Below are 23,065 nucleotides of genomic sequence, written 5' to 3' on the forward strand. Positions count from 1 at the left end.
CTGCTGAAACCGGAAATGACGAAGCCGGTTTGTTGACTAACTGCCTTCCTTCGTCAACATGGCGCCGATGTTGGTCCCGCTGAAATGTGGGTTTCACTTTCAAAGACGAAAATTAGCACTACTACTTCGACAGACGAGTTCGTATCACGTTTGGAACAAAAGTGGCAGTCAAAATGGGACGGAGCATAAACGCCAAAGTACATATCTGGTCAGTGATAAGTTGAATAGTTGGAAAGGACACAGTGTTTTTGGTGTGACAGTCACTACGCAAGGACAGAGATGTTAATTATTTCCAACTAGTTTCAGCGTTACCTAAGTTAGGTTAGAACAGTTGAGTTTGTTTGTTTGGTCTTTTTGTCTCATTTGCTTTCAAGCGCAGTCGCTGTCATGTAACTTAATGCTAGTTAACTAGCATGCTACATAACGTTTTAGCTAACTAGATTATGTATGAGTTTGTTAGCTAGCTCAGCCACTCTCCCCTTATAGGTTGTACAATGAAATAACGTCAGAAAAATCTTGTATTCTTCTTAGATTTATTAATATGTAAAGTTGCAGAAGTCTGTGTGCTTAGCGATTAATGTTAACGCTTTATCAGCTTGTAGTGTCTGTCAGTGGCCCCAGTCACGTGTTGCAAGTGCCGACTGACAGTAACGTAATGTCCCTTGGCGTTAGATAAGACCACTGTCTCTCCCACCATAAAACCTCCTTGCTCCCACCCCGTGAACCTGCTGATGTAATTGTTATCACGTGTGTTAGCAGCCGGCTTCTTACTGTTTTTTTGTTTGTTTTTTAAATCGCTGGCATGTGTACTGTCAATTTGTCTTGTCCTAATCAGACTGTAACTCTTTGACTCAAAGCTACAGCTGGATGGGAGGTCTAGCTCGCTGGGCTGCTAGTCAACTTTACTTTTCTACTGTTTTTATCTGAAGTCATAGGTGATAAAGTCATAGTATACATCTATTTTAAATAGTATCAAACTGATGTTAGTTCTATAAAGTTACTGTATTTTAAGCATGAATTGTTTATTTTTATTTACATTGGTAGATATTTGCCTAATGATAAGCACCGTTTAAAGGTCACAGTTTATGTGGACGAATGTATGTAGACAAGGTGATCCCTGTATTCATCAAAGTGTAAGTGCTCATCTGGACGTAGTCCAGGTTGTCTCTTATAGACAATCACAAGTCACTTTGTATTGAATAATGTACTATTTATACACAGCAGGTGGTGTAGTTCTTAAAGTTCCATAAATATGATATTGCACATCTGGTTGGTCACTTTTTAAATTTCTGAACATTTTAACTGCAATATATAGTAAAGTCACAATGAAACAGCATTTTGAGAGCATCTTGCTTCCTTAGTGTGATGTATTTCCTGTTCAAACAGGATGTTGGGGCGGGACATAACACATTTTTGTTATGTTTTGGTATAAATTGTCAAATAGGTGTATATTATTAGAATCAGTTGAAAAGGTGAAAATGTTTCATTTCAGTGTGACTGTAAGAAACAAGATAGTTTTGTCTTCTTGCTCTTTTCTTAGCTCAGCACTACAGCTATAACGCTCAACATAGGAATAACCTTTAAACTTTGACCTAAAGCATTGGAGCATTTTGTTGAACAAACACAATGAACAAAATATTTTGTGCTTGTTTTTTTATTGCAAATGGATATAGTTGGATTTGACTTAGCCTACACTTACTTTACCCCAAACCTGGGGATTATGATGTTAAAACATGAGTAAGCAGAAATTAGAAATATCAGTAAAAAATAATCCATCTCATATGTTTCAGTTGTCTTCCACTCCACACCCAAGAACAGCAACATGGAGTGTCAACAGGAGCGAAAACAGTCGTCGGATTTTGGAGGCAGCAAAAGTAAGTATGGCAGAAAGACACTGCAAATGGTTCCTCAAGGAAAGGTCTCGCAAACCTCAGACTATGTCAGAAACACTTACAAACCAGTGTCGGTTATCAAAATCAAATATTAACACAAAATAATGACGTATATAACTAAATTCCTCTGCATCTACAGTGGTCTTTACACAGCTGACCCCGCTAAAAATGCCGTAGCAGAACCAGGATAGAAGGATGGGAAGGTGGGGGGGATCTGTGGGAACCACTGTATCTTATACAGCAATACAGGATGGTGTAAAGCCCTTTGAGACTTGATTGTGATAAAGGGCTACATAAAAAAAATAGACCAGACCAGCAATACATTTTATCTTGTGGATGATTATTGTGTGATTGTTTTAAAACTAGGCTATTTATACGTCCGGTAGATTCAAGGTGTTTCGTTAATATTTGTAGTTTTGCTAGCTAAACTGCTTGAATTGAAACAAAGTCTCCATTAACCATTAGCTTTGATTTTTGCGGTTCTCCTGACTGCCACAGTTTCCCGCTGCTAGCCCAACGCTTGTTCTGGTGCGAGATGGTTACTATGGCATTCGCACAGGCTTTCTACAGCTTTACTTTCCACAGAACAAATACCGAGTCAGGTCTAGCTTTTTTCCTGCTTTTAACCTAGGCCGTGATTTGGGTCAGAGCCGGGTTATTTTTAACCACCCCCCTTTCCCCGGCTTGACATCTTTACGCAGAAATCAACCCTCGGTCAGATCCACCAATAACCTGGTATGAATAGAATGAGGCTGAGGAGCGCTGCTTTGCTTACCAGGTATCAAAGAATATGCTCTTTGGAGTCGAGGTTTACATATCAAAGGGCAAAAGACAGAATGAAGCTCATTGTTTTTGGTTAAGAAGGAACACTTCTTTGTTGAAAAGGTTAAAAAGCCTTTAATATATTGGCTACACCGGTATAAATGCTCAAGTGTAAAGGCGGCTTTAGTGTGTTAACCATGTGTTAAGAATAAATGTATCATGGTGATTTGTCACCAATTGTGTCTTTTTCTAAGCGTGTTGTTTTCACAGCATTTGCAGGTGACAGACAAACGAACATGTTGGCACGGAAATGCGGGAGGACGACTAAATGCAGATCCAAAAAATGTGGTGAGTACTTTATCTTATCATATTCTTTGCTTGTTGTAACTTTTTATGCTCTGTTTTTTTTGGGATCAACTTTGGATAAGCTCATGAAACATAAGGGCAAGACTGCATCAGAATAGCTGATGCAAGCTCAGGCAGATGTGAATACAGAAACTGCAGTGGGCAATTTTTTGTCAACACTTAATGAGTCTATGCGACATGATTTTTTTTTTGCACACTAAAACGGATGTAGATTGTACAAAAACCTTTTTTGCTAACTGTGATATGTAAAACAAATCTCCAATGTAAATATGTTTAGTCTATCAATTTGCCAATCAATACAATTTTCCTATACATACAGTATAATGGAGTTTAACTATTAAAGACTACTCAAACTATTAAATAACTCTAATTACATCTGAGTAACAAAGTCACTAAATGCTAACAGTCATATTGTGGATATAAACAGAAATTGTAATTAAGATAGACCAATAGACTTCTGTTTTTTTGATACATTGACTGGAGCGCTCCACATGGTACATGGACCTTCACTAGTGCATCCAACGGTTAATGTTAATCCTAACTCTCTTGGTCGGTGTCAGTTATTGCCTGATTGCATTTGATTAAAAGCAGGTGTTGGGCACAATTTCACTTTAATTTGCTTGGTGGCGCTGCCATGCAGCAGCATCATAACATGGTGCCACCATATTGAGTGGATTAGAGGAATTACTGCATATTCTTCAGCCCTTGGAGAGTCCCTGTGGCAGGTGTGTGGTGGAGCGTGGGTAAACAGCCATGTTGGCACCAGTGGACTCTCAACCTCAGCTGGGATGACAGCCCAGGTGTCTCTTGGGACTTGTAGTGTCAGGCTGGATCCTCAGGTCCACCTGGAGACTCTGCTGTTGTTGCTGCTCCCAGACCTCCCAAGGGACTCCCCTTGACATTTGATGTTTCATGTGTATGCCCAAGGAGCCCTGCCTTGGCTACTGTGATTGTCACATTGAATGCAAAATGCAAAGTTAGCTGCCAATATTGGCAGACCGATATAGGTCCGAAAGTTCACGTTGTGGTAAATATTTTTCTGTTTTACCCATCTGACCTGTACTTACAAGACAGATTTTTTTGGACTCGTGGATGAAGCAAGATGTGCTATGGTCTAAAGAGAGCCTTGGCTTTTGTTGTTTTCTTATCTACAGCTGAAGGAGGTGAATTCATCCACAATCCTGTCTGCAATGCTTTCCTACGTGTGGCCAAAGGACAGGCCAGACCTGCGGGCGCGTGTTGCCATCTCTCTGGGCCTGCTTGTTGGAGCCAAGGTAGGCTGAGAGACACTGCAACTGGCTTTAAAGAGGGTCTATTTATTATACTTGTTTGTTGTTTTGTGTTACTGTGGAAATAAATTTGATCAGTTTGATTGTAGCTAGGCAAACAATGCCATTTATTTCATAAGATAAGTATATAATTACACAATAAAAGCACAATAATAACAAGTGTAGAACCCTTTCAGACAACTGAGTGGAGATGGATGCCAATTGCAGCAATTATTTGAACACAATTGGCACTTAGACATAGGCACATAGGGCAAGTGCATCAGGGTTGAGGAGGCTTTGCTCTTGGCGCAAACAAACCTGTATGGAAACAACTTTAAAGAAAAGGAAATTATTATTATTAAGGAACAAATGCATCACCAGGATGAAGCAGGACAATGTTCTAAAGCAGTTTCCCGTTCTGTCAGGAACAAGATGAAAATTAACTTAACACATGAAGGAGAACAAATCAGAAATATTGGGAAATACGATCAGATATATGCCAGTGACTTACCCAATGTCCAGCCTGAGAAGAACATCAGCAACCTAAGGCCTGACCTGGCACTGTGATCCAACAACCAGCATGCTGTCTATTTTGTAGAGCTCACTGTGTCATGGGAAGATACAGTACATGTGGCAAACATATGAGAGGCAGAAACCTGGATAGACCAAACTAGCAGCCAAGGCTGAAAAGCCAGGATATGCCAAGTGGAAGTTGGCTCCTATTGATTTCTAGCCACATCAACTTACAATTTATTCAGATAGTTATAGGGATTTATGATTACGGCTTATATGAGGTCAAAAAGACAGCATCAGAAGCAAGTGACTAGTGGTTCTAGCTTAAGAGAAAGGATCCCAGTTGAGAAATATATCATATCATATATATATATATCATAAGTAAGGTAGATGCCTGAGTTTTATTGCATGATTGGGTAGTCGTACATTGTTCACAGCTGCTGGTAATTTTTTTTACATGGATAGTTAAATCTATTGTTTGCCAATACAATGCAGTTTATGGCCTGCTGAGTGCGCCGTTGCGACCCAGTATGGTCAACTTTCCCATTAACCTTTGGTGGCTTCTGAACTGCTTAACAGGCTGTTTCAAAACGGCAAGTTCAGTCATTTCATTAGCTTGTTGTTATTGTCGGCACAGTATGGGTTCTGAACTGCTGGCTATTCTGTCTAGAGGGGTCAGCCATCACGTAGCCTCAGATTGGTTTGTGAACTGCTTAGGTTAGCTTACTGATGTGAGATAGATGATGTTGATTTTGAAAATGACTTGTTGTGGGCTAAGTGTAAGCCTGTGTCTTGGTGCAGTGTAGTAGCAGTGTTGTAACAGAGACTGTGTTCTGATCAGTGCCAAGAGAACACATGGATAGGGCTGGTTTTGGGATGCCAGAACTAATTGGTGAGCCTCTTGGAGGTGTTACTGAAGTAATCTGACAAAACTTAGCCTATGTGATTGGAAATACCTACTTGATAACCCAAATGATTCACTGCACTGATGCCCTTTCCTCTGACATCCAAGCTCACATAGGTTATTGCACAGCCTAGATCCTGTGTAAAAGTAAGCTGAAACGGTATGCATTTTAAACAGATAACCTTTCTTTTTTTTCTTTTTTTTTTTAAACAATTGATTGCAAACATCAATCAGTGTGTGATGTATTTCCTCTTCCTTTGTTGATGGTCTCTAATTTACACCCTGGAAAACAATCACAGATTCACAGCTCCTAGATAAGCATATCCTGCTGCCACTCAGCATGGCTCCCTCTAGTGTGTACCAAGGAGGAGAGAACACACACATACAAGCCAATCGTCTCCTCCTATTTTCCTGCTTGGCTGGAGTTAGCCTAGATTTCTTCGGTTTGTCTGTTTGAACTGAAACCACCAACTGTGTAGAGACAATTGTTAAATCAGCTGAATAATTATGCTGTTACAATGCATCACCCCTCTGCACTCCACATTATCAGTGACATTTTCATTTTATATCATTGATAATAATGATCTCCTTGTTTTTGTTGGTCTCAAATGAAGTGCTCTCTGCCTGGGATTGACCAGCAGCCTTGTCTACCGCCAGTCCGTGTATCTAAGTATCACACTGTAAGGATAGGCTATTCCTGATAGCCTGAAGGCTCTCCTTCACTATACTTAACACAATATCTCTATTACGAGATGTCATATCTCCAGGTACAGATTGACATGGGGTATAGATAATCTCTGGTGTTGGTCGTAAATGGATAAAAGGCACACATCCAACCTTATCATGTATTAGTGGCAGAATTGAGGACATGTTTTGGCCAGGTGATAATAGGCTCAGGCTATTTTTGTGTCATGTTCTGTTGTCTTGGTAGCAAAGTGGCTGATATTGTTTTGCCTTGAGGGACTCAGAGGACTTCTATTGTCTGAATATAATGCTCAAGGGTATGAAGTAAGAACCCTGGAGATGTAGCTTTTGCAGTATAAATGGTGCACTATTAGGCGTCTTTACTTGAGCAGGATTGAAATGGATTTATTTTTTTACCCTATTTAATGCATCATTTTTATCAAAAGTGTATCTTGCTGAATTTGACAGAAGGAAAGGAACAAAAAGAGAAGTTAAAAAACAAAAAAAATATGATCTCCGCTGTGTTAGGGGTTGAGAGGTTCAAATGAAATGGGCCCCAAATGAAAATGCTTTGTGCTGCTGTGCTCTCTGGCTGTCCTAATGCGCTGTGGTCTGCCTAGTCTGAGTCACACAACTGTCCCTGTGCTTTTAATTAGCCCTAATAACCATCTCAATTCCATTAGCAGGAAGCATCAGCCACCTCACTAGCACCAGCGCAGCCAGCTGAGGAGAACACACACACACACACACACACACACACACACACACACACACACACACACACACACACACACACACACAGCATCACATACATACATACAAATATACCCCTGAATGCACCTGAATACCTAACATTGGATTTACAGCCTAACAACAGTGGAAATCCACTTCTCCAAGCTTTTGGAGTGCACACACACAAAGGGCCCTACATAGGTCGACCGGCCCTATATAGGAGCAGTAAAACAGGACTGGGTTATTTTTAAATTGTGGCCTAAACGGGCTATTGAACCTATTTCCCCTCTTTTTTTTTTTTCTCCTCCTCTCCGAATGCTTTCTCCTTCCCAGATGACCAATGTGATGGTGCCCTTCATGTTTAAGTATGCGGTGGACGAGCTCAACCAGATGTCGGGACACATGCTGAACCTGAGTGACGCGCCAAGCACCGTGGCTACCATAGCAACGGCCGTGCTGATTGGCTGTGAGTCCCAGACTTGTGTTCCGCTGGCAGGTGCCGAGCTCATCAGAGGGGACTGTGGGACTGCCTATTATCTACAGGCTGACCTTTCCCAACACATTCATATCAATGCCACTCTGCAACCTCCGTTTTCCATCCCATTATTTACATTATGTCCTTCCTTCTGCGTCTGAGTACACATCTGTTAATCCAGACGGCCCTCTCGTGAGTGCTGATGAGGTTCCAGTATGTGTGCAGACAGAGCTGGATACATCTGTAAAGCAGTGGGGCGCAGTGGGAGTTTGTTAATGTCCTTTGAAATGACTGGGATGGTTATTAGTTTTAGATGGGTTTTTTTTATTTTATTTATGTTCTTGCCTTTTCTCTCCTCCTTGTCCAAGTGGGCCCTGTGAATGCAAAAAGGGTCAAGGATTAGTTGTAGTGTGAATGTGAAGTTCCTTCCTTCCTTCCTGAGTATTTCCTCTGAGGAGCTGATGAAAAGAAAAGAAAAAAAAAATCAAATAAATATGAACCTGGCACTCGGTGCAAGTCACTCTGGCCTTGAGTGAGATCAGCTTGGATGCACTGTACACTTAGCCCTGTAGCTACTTATTTTAATGAGCCCACTTAGGTCCTGCACGCTAATGCTGCCTGTGGAATAATTGGAGCACAAGAACAGAACTCCAGACGGGGAGAATTAGGATGAGGAGTAAGAATGAAAGGGATGTTCTTAGAGAATGGAGTTGTGTTCTTTGTTCCCTATTTGCGATGCTTGTGGCCCGACACTTGGAGCCTGTGGTGGCGGGTGTAATTTGGCTGAAAAGGTTGCTCAGTGTTCATCCTACCTTGTCAGATGTGGACACATTGTTCATTAGATGAGCATTCCTATTTAACGCCACATTACAGCCCATGAAGACCGGCAGACGGAGCTATTATTACCCTGCCTCTGGTTTCATCAGACAAGTCATGTATTCACACAACTCGGTAGAATCGCCACAGGAAGGCCACGTGTCATTCAAACACAGACTAATATTAATTTGTGACAGTCATGCAAGCCATCTGCTTGTATAACAGTTCATAATAACAAGTTTACTGGATCAAAGAATTGATGTTCTTAGAGTTAGATCTAATTTGTATTACGTGGAGCAGAAACTCTAATGGAACTACTTTGGTTTTGCTGCTGATCAAGCGACTTAATTTTAAAAGTCTCAAATTATCCAATTAAGAAAATAAAGTGAAGAGAGGCTGTGTTGCTTGCATCCATCCTCTCTGTCCAGATCAGTGAGAGAAGGTCTAGGCCTAGGCAGCGGTGAAATTAAGCTTGCTCATTGACAAGTATAGTAATTTCTTTCCCCGCCACTCTTATTAAAACCTCCTCCCCCTCTTCTGGTATTCTGCTCACACATGTAGCCCCTCCCCACCACACACACACTCACACTCATATACGTACACTCAAATGCCCTCCTTCCCTTCCCTCTGTTTGCAGTGTGCTAGCCTGCCATAGTAGCGAGGCTTCAGACAGCATCCTGCTCTGTAATTACAGAGGCTTGGGGAGGCTGCAGCTCTAGCACTGCAGGGCTTGCAGACCAGGGATGATGTGAAAGACCTGCCCTGCCGCCTCTTACAAGCCTTCAATTAAGAGCGGTTGACTAGCCGCAACCCTGTCTTGTCTCTACTCCCTTGATACTCTGTTACTTCTTAAAGGACAAGAACCGTATGGGTCAGGTTCTTGTTTTGCTGCCTCATCCCCCTTAGAGCTACATAACTGTCTTTAGCTTTTAAGGTGAGGATAGATTTAGTCACAGTTATTCTCACTTGGTAGCACCCAGCCCTGCTGTTTGAACCTCTCTGCTTTTCACAGCAGATGTGCTAAACTCTCTCTCTCTCCTCTCCACGATCCCAGATGGTGCGTCACGGGCGTGTGCAGCCCTCTTCAATGAGATGAGGAACGCTGTGTTTGGCAAGGTGGCCCAGAGCTCCATCCGCCGCATCGCCAAGAACGTCTTCCTCCACTTGCACAACCTGGACCTGGGCTTCCACCTCAGCCGCCAGACAGGAGCGCTGTCCAAGGCCATCGACCGTGGCACACGGGGCATCTCCTTCATCCTCAGCGCGCTCGTCTTCAATCTAGGACCCACGGTCTTCGAGATGAGCCTCGTCAGTGCCATCCTGGTGAGCAGAGTCCCAGGGTGAAGTCCAGAAGCACAGATACTGAAGATTGTAGTCGTTAGTCTGTAATCTGTAATGACTGGCTTGGCGGTTGGGTTTTTGTAGCATACTACTAGAAACCTCTGACTTTCCTGGCTCTTAATTTGTTTTCTTGTTGCTGTTTCAGGTGAGTTGCTTCTTCAGATAAGTGTTTAATACAAGCAGGCTATTCTGTTTCAGTCCCTCATGTCAGCTCAGGACCTTCCATCACCTTGATGCTTTTCACAGCAGATTGTCTGGAAATGAGTTTGGGGATATTGTCTCATTTGCATTCTAAATGGAATATGAATTCCCATGAACTTTTGGTGGCAACATGGAGCCTATTAGTGTCAATGATGAATCCCAAAGCTTTGTAGCCGCTTAATGTCCTCCTGTGGAGTATGCCCTGAACAGATGCCCCCCTCCTTGGCCGGCACTAAAAGAATGGCTCCTCTATAGTTTCATGTTATTATCCCACTCTGGACCATAATGTCAGCTTGTCTGTAATGAGGGCAGACTCCATTGCCCAAATAGCTAAAGCATTAGCACGATTAGTTCTTGTATTTTCCCCTCCATTTGTAACACTCAATTTCATAGTGGAATGGCCAAAAAGAGTGCACTCTTATAATACCTTGTGACGCCAGTATTGGAGCGCAGCAGTCAGATTTGGTTGCTTGACTTTTTACCACAAAGCTCTTGAGTCACAGTATACATAAAAGATGCTTTGTCTTGACCAGGCTTTTCTCCTTCTCCACAGTATTACAAGTGCGGTGGACAGTTTGCGGCAGTGACCGTGGGGACCCTATCAGCATACACCGCTTTCACCATTCTAGTCACTCAGTGGAGGTAAAAACACTTCTGTCTGTAGTTCTGTGTAAGGACTGCCTCACCATTGATTGTTAATATTCGTTCTCAATTCACCATGATTCACTCAGTTTCTCTCTGGCTCTCTGTGCTGTCAGTAACAATGTTTAGTCACAGACTGAACTACTTCAGGCTGTGCTTAAGTCTCTGCATGTCCATTTTGCACACAGGACTCGTTTCCGGATAGAGATGAACAAAGCTGACAATGAGGCAGGCAACGCAGCCATTGACTCCCTCCTCAACTATGAGACCGTTAAGGTGAGATCCTTCCCCTTTTACCCACCCCCACCCCCTTCTGTAACCTCCCTGCACACACACTCCTCCTCTGCAACTTGCTCCTCATCTTACCTAAAATTCCTCCCTCCCCCCTTCTTTCAGCTCCTCCTCCCTCATCACTCCTTCCCCCTCATCTCTCCCTTTCTAGTCTTTCTCCTCTCTCCATCTAAGCCAGGCACATTTGATGTGAACAAATATTTACTCTCCTGTGATAATGTGTTTCATTAGCATGATTACCACTGTCAGAATTTGCCTTTTAATTAAAGAAAAGTCCCTCTCTCTCTGTTTCTCTCTCTGTATGAAACGGTCCACTTTTTTTTTCTAAATGTAATTTCATTTGCTACAAACAATGAGACACTTATCACTGGACACTCAGGACTCATTTCCTGGTTTACTCAAAGACACAAGTTGTGTCTCAATTATAGTTTTGGACTGAAAATGTCTGTCATTGGCAGTTTAACTTTGAATAGAAATGTCTGATGAGGATCAGGATGGTTTGTGGGGGAACATGTTCTCACAGGCATCTCACTGTTGTGAGATGTGTGAATATAAACATTACCTTTATACTCTCCTCAGTGGCATGATTAGCCTGTGTTTTTATCCTTTCCTGTTTTAAGCCTCTTTCTAGGTAACCTGGTTGAACACAGTACACATACAAACATAATCACCATCCAGCTTCGGATGCTTTGTTGGCTGTTCCAGATATATTTTGGTACCCGTGTTATTTTCTATGCTGTATTATTTTGCGTCCTGTTTTTCTTAACGTTTTGTTCTGTGTTATTTTGTGTCATCTGTGTCAATGCGGCTGGATTTAGCATCACTGTGAGCTGTGAGTGTGCATATGTAATTAGATCTCCGCCCACTCAGAAATCCGTTCCACTTTCACAAAGGGCTGGATGAGAACCTGAGCACGGTGCCTTGCACTGCTTCAGTCTGTCCTCCATGTGCTACTTTTCTCTCTCTTATTCCCTGCATTTCCCGGTATGCAAATCAATGGCACGTCAGTAGCAGCAGCACCACTGCCGTTGGCTAGAGAAGCAAATCGCCCACTTAACAAGAGCAGAGAAACAATAGTGCAAACTAAACAAACAGCGCTATTAGGTAATAGGCAGCAGAGTTTAGGAGTGTTGTTGTTTTGATTGCGGTGTAGGTTGTGTACTGGCAGAGTTTAACTGGGATGTGCTTTTGGCTGATTCATGAGGCCTGATGTTGTTGTTGTTTTTTTTTTTTGGGGGGGGGCGTTGGTCCCACCCTAGTCACTGGCAGCAGATTTTACTCAGGACGCATTTTCAGCTAGTCAGGGCATTTAGACTGAATTTTAGATGAGGGGCAGGCTCTCTAGGCTCACACTCACCCTTGTTTTTTTTTTTACTAAATGAAAGCTGCAAGTCTAGATATCAGAATTAGTGAAGCTGTACTTGTGTGGCACAATTCTCGTGAGCCATCCCTACTCATCCAGAGGCTGAGTAAGTAATTCCTGTGTTGGATAGAGGCAACTGTGCTGATCCCTTGTTTGTTCAGCTTACCGATGGCGTTTAGGCCTTGTTTATCATTATATATCTTAGCCTAATGTTTTGCTTGCCTAAATGCCCATGTCTAGGGCCGGGTGATAATTCAATACTATTGTTTATCGTCTTTCAGTGGAATCATATCATGATGATATGGTGATTTTGGGATATTGTGACGCACAATTCTTCTGTCTCAATAACAAGAACATTTTATTTAAAGAAAATGAAGTATGAAACATTTTAAGGAATATTATTTGTTTGGCATCGCGCCTAACATTACCATTCGCCATACCTTGCCTTTGCCATGATCACTCTCTTCTTCCATAGTTTCCTTTGCAGAGCAGGCTCTGGATTTTGTGCTATCGCCCACCAGGTCCTTTTAGATCAGTGGTGAGGAGATGAAGATACAGAGACATGAAAAAGAGCTTTAGAGGCCAACCGAGACCCAGACAACACTCAGACTGGTCACTGAGAACAAATGCAGCCTGGAGGCAGGCTGCTCTAAAGTGTCTGTCTGACACTACACTCCATGATTCCTTAACCTTTAACCTTAACCATATTCTGTGTCTCTCTGTTTTTCTCTCTCCGCTAACACTTCCCTTCCTGTTGTATGTCCTTCCCCTCTCTCTCTCGCCCCCTCCTCCCCTCTCTCCTCCCGCTGTTCATGTCTCTTTTCTCGGCTCTAGTACTTCAACAACGAGAAGTACGAAGCTGAAAAGTATGATGGATACCTGAAGACCTACGAGTCATCCTCTCTGAAAACCACGTCCACACTGGCCATGCTCAACTTTGGCCAGAGTGTCATCTTCAGTGTCGGCCTCACCGCCATCATGGTGCTGGCCAGCAAGGGCATCATGGCAGGTGAGTGCAGGGGGGAAGGCGGGTTGGAATGGATCAATGAGAGATAGAATCAGAAAATAGTTTAGTTTATTTGCATTTGCATTTGCAATATTGAGATGTAGAAAGAAGAGAAAACAAATACAGACTCTGTACAGTCCCATGGCAAATTTGTAGTTTTAGACGCTAGTTAGCTAGCTAGCTTTCAGAATACATTGTAGAAGTGCAAGTATTGGCCATCTCACGTCATATAATTCATGTCAGTCAGTGTTGTGAATTGGTGATTATGAAATTTCCTCATGTTGTCTTGAATAGTCAAAGACAGAGTAGACGGAGTAGTTCTTTATGAATTCCAGAAGAGGATTGTGGGAGTTGTGATGGTGAATTGTTATGGTGTTAAGGTTAGAGCTAAGGTAAAATTTCCTCAGTAATAGAACTTTTACTTCCTTTTATTAAGTGCGTACTGCTTAACAAACAACATGATTTGTGGAAAAAGATTCTCTTAAGTGCTAGAAAAGTTTGATATCATCCAGGTATAGAAGTGTGAAGTTTCCCACCCTGGGCAGACTGACCTGAATTTGCACCTTAATACCGTGGCGACAGCACAGTGGGGAAACTATTTTTTTTCAGTTGAAATAAAAAAAACAAAAAAACAATGTTATCGTCAAAAACATCTCAAAACAAAATCAAATGAACAAATGAGAATGACAAGCAAAGACGCAGCTGAACTGGATAACAGAAACTAAATGAGCACAAAGCACAGCAAGGATGAAAAGGTGACATGAAAGGGAAATAAAATAGCCCTGATGCAGAAAATGAAATCATAGGGTTGGAGATGGATTCAAACTGTTTCATGCTTTGAATGCTTTCACAAGTTCACAGTAGAACTGGGTTGTATGTTAGTTTTTTTTTTTTTTTTTTTTTAATCTCGTATCCCTAGATACTAAAGATATTGAATCAAGAAAGCTTGATTAATTTCCACTCTGACAGACGGTGTGTGGACTGTGATTTGTTTGTTGCTGTTGTGCAGGCTCTATGACAGTGGGAGACCTGGTGATGGTGAACGGCCTGCTCTTCCAGCTCTCCCTTCCTCTCAACTTCCTGGGCACAGTATACAGAGAGACCAGGCAGGCCCTAATAGACATGAACACCCTCTTTACCCTGCTCAGCGTAGACACCAAGATCAAGGTAACTTGTCAGCCCGACCGGCACTTCATTACACTACATTCTAGCAGAGAAACTGAATCACAAAATGTGTGTTTTCTTTTTTTTCCCCCAGTAACAAAATGGAAATGTAGGGCTGAGCTTTGTCACAATAGAATGTGAATTAAAAGTTCAATATACAAACCAAAAGCAAAAATAAAGTCAGAAACAAACCTACGTCTTTTATTTCTAGTACGGATGCACCGATCAGGTTTTGTGGGGCTGTATACAGTTGCTGATTTTTTTTATTTTAAATTCATTTACATTTTTTCAGTGCGATTGGCTGATCACTGATCCGATCACTGTTAGAAATGATGCATTTACCCAGCAACAGCGCATCATGTAAAATTGCACAGAAAGCATAAATAGTAAAATTCCAATACAACATTGTGTTCAACAGGTTGTTCTTATGGCTGCATGTGTAAATAAATAATAGCTTTTATCCAAACATAGTAATTATGTGTTAGTGTGTGCTTGATGACTCAGGTGCTTACTCACTTGATGCCACCTGTAGCGCATGACATTACATACTGCAATAGGGTGATCTGTATCAGATATTGTGAAAATTGCCACATGGGTGACTGACATGCCTACGCTACTAACGTTCTGCTAACTGATGCAAATTGGCTCGTACTTTTTACGACATGCATATGACGACTTTCCAGATCTGGCAGTGTTTGATCGGGCAGTTTGATCTGTTGATTTGTAGCAACTTTCCCAGAGGCTGAGGTCAGAAATTCATTAATGCTACAAAGGTGGAGTCTCGTCCCTATCTCGTCCCCTACAAACATTAATAAATCCTATCTAAAACTAGATCCTTCAGCTTTGCTAAATATTTTTGCCAATACAATTCGGATTTTAAACATGTAGGCCTATAATGCACTAACTATCAGTTGTATTTTTAAGTGAGACATTTCTCTGCACTTTTTTTTTTTTTTTACAAGACTCGACAGCCCATCTTGCGTCACATGAGTACACTTAAGTGCAAATGTGTGCCTGCTGCTTAACAATACGAATGCCATTCCTGTCTCCAGCCTGTAATTACAGTAGGAGAAATGAATCTGTCCAGTTATTTTCACTCATCAGTAATGCTCCTCTCCATTGTGTTTCCCTGTGGGATGGCACTGCCCAGCAGCCCATTACTGCCTGAACAGTCGTTCTTCTTTTTTTTTTTTTTTTTTTTTTTTTTTATTCTTTCTTTTTTTTTTTGGAACACATCGGCCTATTATGTAGATGTAAAATCATTCTAAACTCCCCCTCACTTATAACTGCTCCACAAAATTTTAATTTTATTTTGGCTCTGTTGTCTTTTTTCCATTTTGGGGTGTGTGAAATTAGCATCTGTTTATACTAATGGATTGCATGTTATCATCACTATTCACTGGCTGCGGTGGACTGCGGGTGATTATGTTGCTATTAGGTAGTATAGAAGCAGAGCAGAGCAGGCTTTTACTTTTGGAGGTAAGGGCACTGCTTTATTCACTGCTGACCTTGGCTCAAACCCAGCACAATGGAAAACTCATTATGTACAAAAAGTTTTCACGACTATTGATCCCTGTACGACCATGAAGGACAGTCTGAAGAATGAGCCAGTCTTTTGAAATTACCTGTTAAAATTGCTGCAAATGTATCTGCTTTCTACAGAGGGTGTGGGCTGTTTATTCCAGTACTGTCCCCAGTGTTTTTTACAAGGTGTTGGAGTGATGTTGCATCATACTGGGCCTAGACTGCCAGTGGCTCTTCTGTATCCGTTTCCCTAACTCCACTCTGCTGGTTTGCTGTAGGAGAGGGATCTTGCCCCGGTACTAGCCGTCGCACCGCAGGATGCCACCATCCGCTTCGAGGATGTCTGCTTTGAATACCTGGAGGGCCACAAAGTCCTGAACGGAGTGTCCTTCGACGTGCCTGCTGGGAAGAAGGTGGCTATAGTCGGCGGCAGCGGGTCTGGGTAGGTATTGGGGAACTCGGCTTTGGTGGCAACGCAGACGCCTGTTGGCATACGTGCCATCAAAGCTCTAGCCCAGTATGTGTCATCTCATTTGTATGTGCAGCTAGTTTTATCACCCGGTAACATCAGTAGACGGTGGGGGTGCAGCCAACAGACAGGATGATGCTGACGATTGGTTCCACGTCTGGTTGCAGGAAGAGCACCATCGTGCGGTTGTTGTTCCGCTTCTACGAGCCCCAGCAGGGGAACATCTACATAGCGGGGCAGAACATCCGAGACGTCAGCCTTGACAGTCTGAGGAAGGCTGTGGGGGTCATACCACAGGTCTGACACAACAACAGAAAACATAACAAGGGAAAAAAAACTATATACGGAACATTAAGGAATTTCACCAATAAGATGGCAATTAATTTATTTGTTTATTCTATGCTGGGACCTTCTTTACCATGAATGTCAAATGTGCATATTTCCAGATTTCCATTTACGTCTATCTATCCAAAGGTAATTGTAATTCACTGAGATACTTGAAGTAATTATATACAACAAGGGGGCAGCATAGAACAGTGTAAAATTAGTAAGCACAACAGAATTAGAAATAAGCTGAATTCAGTTAAGCTTTCATTGCGGTAAGCTTACAATCTGATCTGAACAGATGGTACATGAACAGTATTTGTCATTTGCGTTCTTTCTCTTTCTCCCTCCTACCCTTCTCTTTTTTATCTGCAGTCCTCTTTTTCTGTCTCTGCTGCAGTAAAAATATTCTCTGAAGCCTCATTTTTGTCTCTTACTGTGCTGTTGTCAGGACGCCGTTCTGTTCCACAATACCATCTTCTACAACCTCCAGTATGGGAACATCAACGCTACAACAGAGGAGGTTTACCAGGTAGCGCGTCTAGCAGGCATCCATGATGCCATCCTCAAGATGCCCCATGGCTATGACACCCAGGTTGGGGAGCGGGGCCTCAAGCTGTCAGGTACGCTGCACCACTAGAGCTATTGTTGTTGGTTTAAATATGCTCTTCGCTGCCGTACATTGGCTGTATTCCCCTGAGCGTCATATTGAATTGAAAACAAGGCAAACCAGGAAGTGATCTCAGTAAATACCTGCTGAGAATTTTATTCCAAAATATCAATTCAAGTATTAAAATGACTGTAAATGTGACAGTTAGAAATAATTTTCAAGTATTAGAATTACTGTAAATATGACAGTTAGAAATAATTTTCATAACTATAATTATGAGCAACTGTCTTGTAAAAGTCAGGAATAGTTAAACACATTAAGCAGGGTAAGTGCACTATATGACTTATTACTCACTCCAAAATTATTATTTTATGGCATGTGACAATCCAACCTTTATTTGTGAACATGAATACATGCTGATGAATGATTGTATTCCATTTTTTTGCTGCATTGTTGGTGTTTTATTGTCATCTGCTGTTTGGCATATAGACATATATTCTTGCCAACATGTTGCCTGGCAGTAAAAGTGATCCTCATTTGATCTGAACTGATAACGCAAGACTGAGTAGTATTTGGCTGCAAGCATCACTCCATAAGTCATTTAGCCCACATAAACATACCACTGTGAGCACTTTCACTCAACATTCAAGACGCAATTACTGGCAGCACAATTTTCTTTATTTGGAGTGACTGAGTGAGTGAGAGAAAGGGTAAAATAAAGAGATGACTAACTTCTCATTAATTTCACTGCGGCTGTACGTGACAGCTGCCAGTGAGTGTGTGTGTGTGTGTGTGTGTGTGTGTGTGTGAGGGGGGGGCAGTCAGGGCTGTGAGGCTCCTAACCTCATGTGCTGCTCTCCGCTGCTGGCAGTATTTATATCTGCTGAACACCAGTTGCTTTCAAGAGGCCACACACGGCTCACATGTAATAAAGGCCGAGTCGGACACAGTGGGAGAAATCTTTGTTCCCCGCTGATTTTTGTTCACAATTAAGTGAAAGTCTGTTTTTACCACTCTGAAGCCTCTAGTGTTTGCCCTCCGTTTTGAGGTAATTATCTTATGAGAAGGGCCAGAGAGGAACCTGCTGTATCCTCACACATATAGCTTCAGAAATCCTTTTGTGAACCTTTTCGCCTCGGCCGGTCTGTTGGTTTGTTTCAGGAGGGGAGAAGCAGCGCGTCGCCATCGCTCGGGCAATACTGAAGAATCCACCTATCCTCCTGTATGACGAAGCAACATCCTCCCTTGATTCTATCACAGAAGAGGTGAGCATGATGGTGCATAAACACGTATGCACCGACAAGACTGGCATGCATTACACACCGACAAACACCCTTTCTGTGCTGCACGTACAGGTTGACACCTCACTATGCCTGCTTACACACTCAGCAATACAAACACCCACTCGGTCACCTACTGTAGGTACACAATAATTCAGCTCACTCCTGCGTCATATCCCTGCTGTGGCATACACACCCCGCACACACCACCCCCATGTTCTCCCTTGCCACCTGCCACTGTTTTCCCCTACTTAATCTCCAGCTCAGTCTAAAGCCTACAGTCTTTGTAAATGTTAAACTTAATGAGAAAGTTCAGCATGCCCTCCCTGAACTTCGGGAAAGGAGTGGGGCATTAGTTGTAGTAGTTCGCTATAATTAGTAGTTCATTTGCAAGATTTGAGATTTTCATATCGCTTCCTATTGCGCTAGCTTTTTTTTCATATTATCATATGTAAACACTGGAAAGAAGAACAATCACCTTCGCGAGCGTATGAAGGTAGATGTTGCTGAGCAGCATTCTGTTGACTTAGCATTACCTTAAAGTTAATTTTTGGGAGTACATTTCATATATATCCTGTCACTCATTTTTTGCATCTCATTTTTGCCGACCACTGTAATTGCAAACCTGTGATATTACTTTATATTTTTCTTTGGTTTAGGCGATACTCTTGTAAAGCTTACCAGTCTGATAATATTGTTATTTGCCTTTGTGTGCTTCCAGAACATTCTGAGTTCAATGAAGGAGATGGTGAAGGACAGGACATCAGTGTTCATCGCCCACAGGCTTTCCACAATCGTAGATGCAGATGAGATTATAGTACTCAATCAGGTAAGAACTCCATTTACTTCTTTTATTTGATCTTGTACCATATAGGCTGGCTTCTTCTACCTCCAACCTTGTTTTCTGATTAAATATTCCAGTTGTAATGGTAGTTTGATAAAAAAGCCAATTATATGCCGGTTCAGGTTTTTCCAGTGTAAACGTGCGCTCTGTTAATTACCAGTCCAATTAGATGATTGTGTACTGATGGGAACAATGATGACCTGCACACTGCGCGACCTTCAGTACACTCTAATGGCCAGGAACAGGAACTTAGCAAGTAGGCTCCATATTTGCCACTTATTTATTTTCAGTTACCTTTCTTCCACGTACGTGATGAAAACACACTTTGTTTAGCTGTTCTCATTAAGTCCGACAACAACAGGACACTGTTGGTAGAAGTGAATGTATTATTTTCTCCATAAGGGCTCATTAAAGCAGTCAGACTCGACTGGCTGTTTTGGTCAGATGGCATGATGGAAGGACAGTCTTGTTTGTCTCAATGACTAATACTGTATGGGCCAGCTTCCCAGACACTGATGAGGCCTTATCCAGGGCTAAAAATGTCTTTCAATGGAGATTGCCATTCAAATGGTTATACAGGTTTTGGCCAAATGTGCCAAAGCCAGGCTTAAAGGTGCCATAGAGAGACAGATGGGGTTAAAATGGAAGACATGGAAAGAGTGAATCTTCATTGCATTGTACATGAGAGAAACACCCATGATGCCAGCCCCACCCGTTTACAAGGATGACAGAAAAATGCTGGAGGACAGAACGGTTTATGTGTTACGATTGAAGACATCTGCACAGAGTAAGGTCTGTTGAGATCTGGAAAGCAACAGTTAATGTGAAATGCAACACAGGTGAAGTGACATTATCCATCAGTGCCAGAGTCAGATGCGATAAAGTGAGGAGTGTTGGTTCCTTTGAACTGCAGAGAGCAAGCTCTGCTCTGAGACGCCCATGTTTCCAGCGTCAGATGGCAGGGATCAGAGGGTCGTGGCGAGGAGGCATGTTTGCGTGTGATGTCGCCATGGCGTTCGCTGGTGTCATCAGCAGAGGACTGCCTGGGGGTGCTCATTAAAATAACGAGTGGAAGCAGTCACATGCTCATCTTGTGCGCGCTAAAGATGATGCCAACACCTCTGCATGCGCTCGTGGGAGGTGGGGGAAGGGGGTGCCTTTATTTGTGTTTGACTGTGTGGGAGGGATGTGTGTTTTTTGTGTGTGTGTGCATGTATGCGGATGTGTGTCTGTGTCTGTGTGTCCATGTTTTTGCGACGGGAAGGCAACAGTTGTTGGGGAGGCGGCAGGGATTCTAGGGGAGCTGACTCTCCGCAGAGAGTGTGTTCAGGGTTTTGTGGTCAGGAAGAGACGCTAACTGTAGGACTTGGTATTCACGGCCCGTTCCATTTTAACTCCATTTGTGTTGCAGCCATTTTTGTAAACTTGGGGTTCAGCTCAGCTGAGGCTAATCTCTCTTTATCTCCTCTATTCTCTTTTCCTTGTCTTTCTCTCTTTTCTTTGTGGCATTGTGGGGGGTGAGTGGGGTCCTATGTTCTGTTGAAGAGGATGGAGAATTGATGTTGAAATTTTAAGTATGACTAACATGTAATTGTTGCAGGGTTTTCTGTCTATATTTTTTTTTATTCTTTATTTCTAGCTGGAATTGAAAGGTTTTTAAGTGTGTGGTTCAAATGGAAGGTCTTTCTGTGGAATAGTGTATGCTTTTAAATGGTGATAATAAAGGCCTTTTGAAATTTGAATTCTCTCTTTCTCTACCAGGGTAAAGTGGCGGAGCGGGGAAGCCACCACGCCCTCCTCAGTATTCCGGGCAGCTTGTACGCAGACCTGTGGAACACCCAGAACAGCAAAATCCTCAGCAGCAACAGCAGGCCCGAGCCGGTGGCCGAGCGCCTGTCCCCGAAGGAGGAGGAGAGGAGGAAACTGCAGGAGGAGATCCTCAACAGTGTCAAGGGCTGCGGAAACTGCTCCTGTTGAGAAGCTGCCACCTCCGTGTCCTTTTTCCTCTTCATCCCTCACAGATGGCCTGCACTGGAATCCCCGGCCTGTGGGGCGCTGGGGGTACGTCCCCACCACCCAGTCCCGTTCCAGCCAAGCCCCCCCGCCCGTGTGACTGCCCCTCCCACTCCTCCTTCGGATAAAGGCCATCGCTCGCCAAAGGAAAGAGGAGGAGCAGAACAGGGAGCAAGTGTGTTTACCACTGGCTGATATCCAGAGATGGTGCTTCTACGCCAGTTGCCTCAGCTGAAGCCAAGCATAGGAGACCTTGTATATCACATACGTGAGTGTGTAAAAGATCTGTTAGTCAACATGGTATTCGCCCCCCGGCCCCCTTTTGACATCAGGTTCATTGACATCCTTCATTGCATTGGAGACAGATGAGAGTACAAGTGTAATGAATGACATATATGCCTTGATGTTGATATAAAACTTATGTTGATTGAGTTACTTTTTAAATTATTTTTCAATGTAATTTGAACCTGTAGGTAGCGTTTTTTGTACTAAGGATGTGTACATATTATGTCATGATTGAAATCATGATTGAAAAGCCTCGGATTAAAGATTAATGCACGTTACTTAATTGTTTTGAATAATGGCATTTTTCACAAATCAAGTATTTCAGTGTGGTTCAGTCATGATGCGCATTTACTCTTCTAATGTTCATGTCATGTTTTTCAATGCCCGGCATGTTCTAAAAAATATTGAATTTGGCAGATAAGCAGTAGATTCATAAAGCCTTTTCTAGATCCATCACAACGTGTGGATATTTGGATTTATAGTGATACAAATAGCCCCCAAGTGAATTAACCGTATATGTTACAATCACATTCATGCAAGCGTAACCCTTAGAGAAGCAATGCCAAGAAATGGCGCTAATAAATCATGAATGGTTTCCGCCACAGTAAGAACCACATGAGGCAACAGTATGAAAGCATCCTTTGGGGACATTCTACAGTCATTATATAATTTAGCCTTGATATTACTGGGCTCTTCTAATGGTAAGTTATGATGTTTGGGGTTTTAACGCCATGTTAATTTTGCTAAGACAGCTTTTTATGGATTGTATGATCAGAATAGGCCTCTTCATGAAGGTTACGTGTAAATGTTGATATTTACAGACTGACAATATTTGTATATCCTCATTTTTTGAGGGCTTATTTCGCTGTCACATGCACATTTTTATTAGGAATCTCGCTATGGGATTGTATCTGCAAATGAAGAGAATCATTAGTGGGGTATCTTGTACTGCACAAAATGTAAAAGCTCTTCCACAGCATTCTGGTCCATGTGGACTGTGTGAGTACACTGCAGACAGAATAATAAACATTGGCTTTTGTCTAAATAAAGATGAGTCAAAGGTTTCCAAATGTTGTTCTGCTCTGTAAGGTTGACATTTTGGTTCATAATTACTGTACATCCGTAAATTCTGATTGTAAATACTAAATTCTGTTTTATTTTTTTAATAGCAATTTATGTTGCTTTCAAATACATATTATGTGTCCATATCCCGTATATATTATATAAGTGTATTCCTTGATTCACAGGGTGATGGGGTAGAAATTGAGTCTGCTGAAGCCATGAGAGCAGTCAAAG

The 23,065-nt window shown here is 42.3% G+C and overlaps 1 protein-coding gene across 1 annotated transcript; it reads left to right on the plus strand.

Moving 5' to 3' along the window:
* The first annotated feature begins 20 nt into the window (after positions 1-20).
* On the plus strand, positions 21-22,818 carry abcb7 (ATP-binding cassette, sub-family B (MDR/TAP), member 7). Its single transcript, XM_071916921.2, has 16 exons — positions 21-208; positions 1,791-1,874; positions 2,925-3,002; positions 4,175-4,294; positions 7,455-7,587; positions 9,467-9,735; positions 10,508-10,596; positions 10,785-10,872; positions 13,085-13,259; positions 14,266-14,423; positions 16,223-16,386; positions 16,581-16,710; positions 17,189-17,360; positions 18,509-18,612; positions 19,349-19,456; positions 21,233-22,818. The coding sequence occupies exons 1-16, from the start codon at positions 59-61 to the stop codon at positions 21,446-21,448; spliced, it is 2,238 nt and encodes a 745-aa protein (XP_071773022.1). The 5' UTR covers positions 21-58; the 3' UTR covers positions 21,449-22,818.
* The last annotated feature ends 247 nt before the right edge of the window (positions 22,819-23,065 follow it).

The sequence above is a fragment of the Centroberyx gerrardi genome, chromosome 16, assembly GCF_048128805.1.
Source record: "Centroberyx gerrardi isolate f3 chromosome 16, fCenGer3.hap1.cur.20231027, whole genome shotgun sequence".
NCBI classification, from domain to species: Eukaryota; Metazoa; Chordata; class Actinopteri; order Beryciformes; family Berycidae; genus Centroberyx; species Centroberyx gerrardi.

Excerpts from the sequence above, each read along its gene's own strand:
- abcb7 (XM_071916921.2), top strand. The coding sequence starts at position 59 with ATGGCGCCGATGTTGGTCCCGCTGAAATGTGGGTTTCACTTTCAAAGA. Across the intron at positions 209-1,790 it reads AACGCCAAAGTACATATCTG|TTGTCTTCCACTCCACACCC; the intron begins GTCAGTGATAAG and ends CATATGTTTCAG. Across the intron at positions 16,711-17,188 it reads CTGTGGGGGTCATACCACAG|GACGCCGTTCTGTTCCACAA; the intron begins GTCTGACACAAC and ends TGCTGTTGTCAG.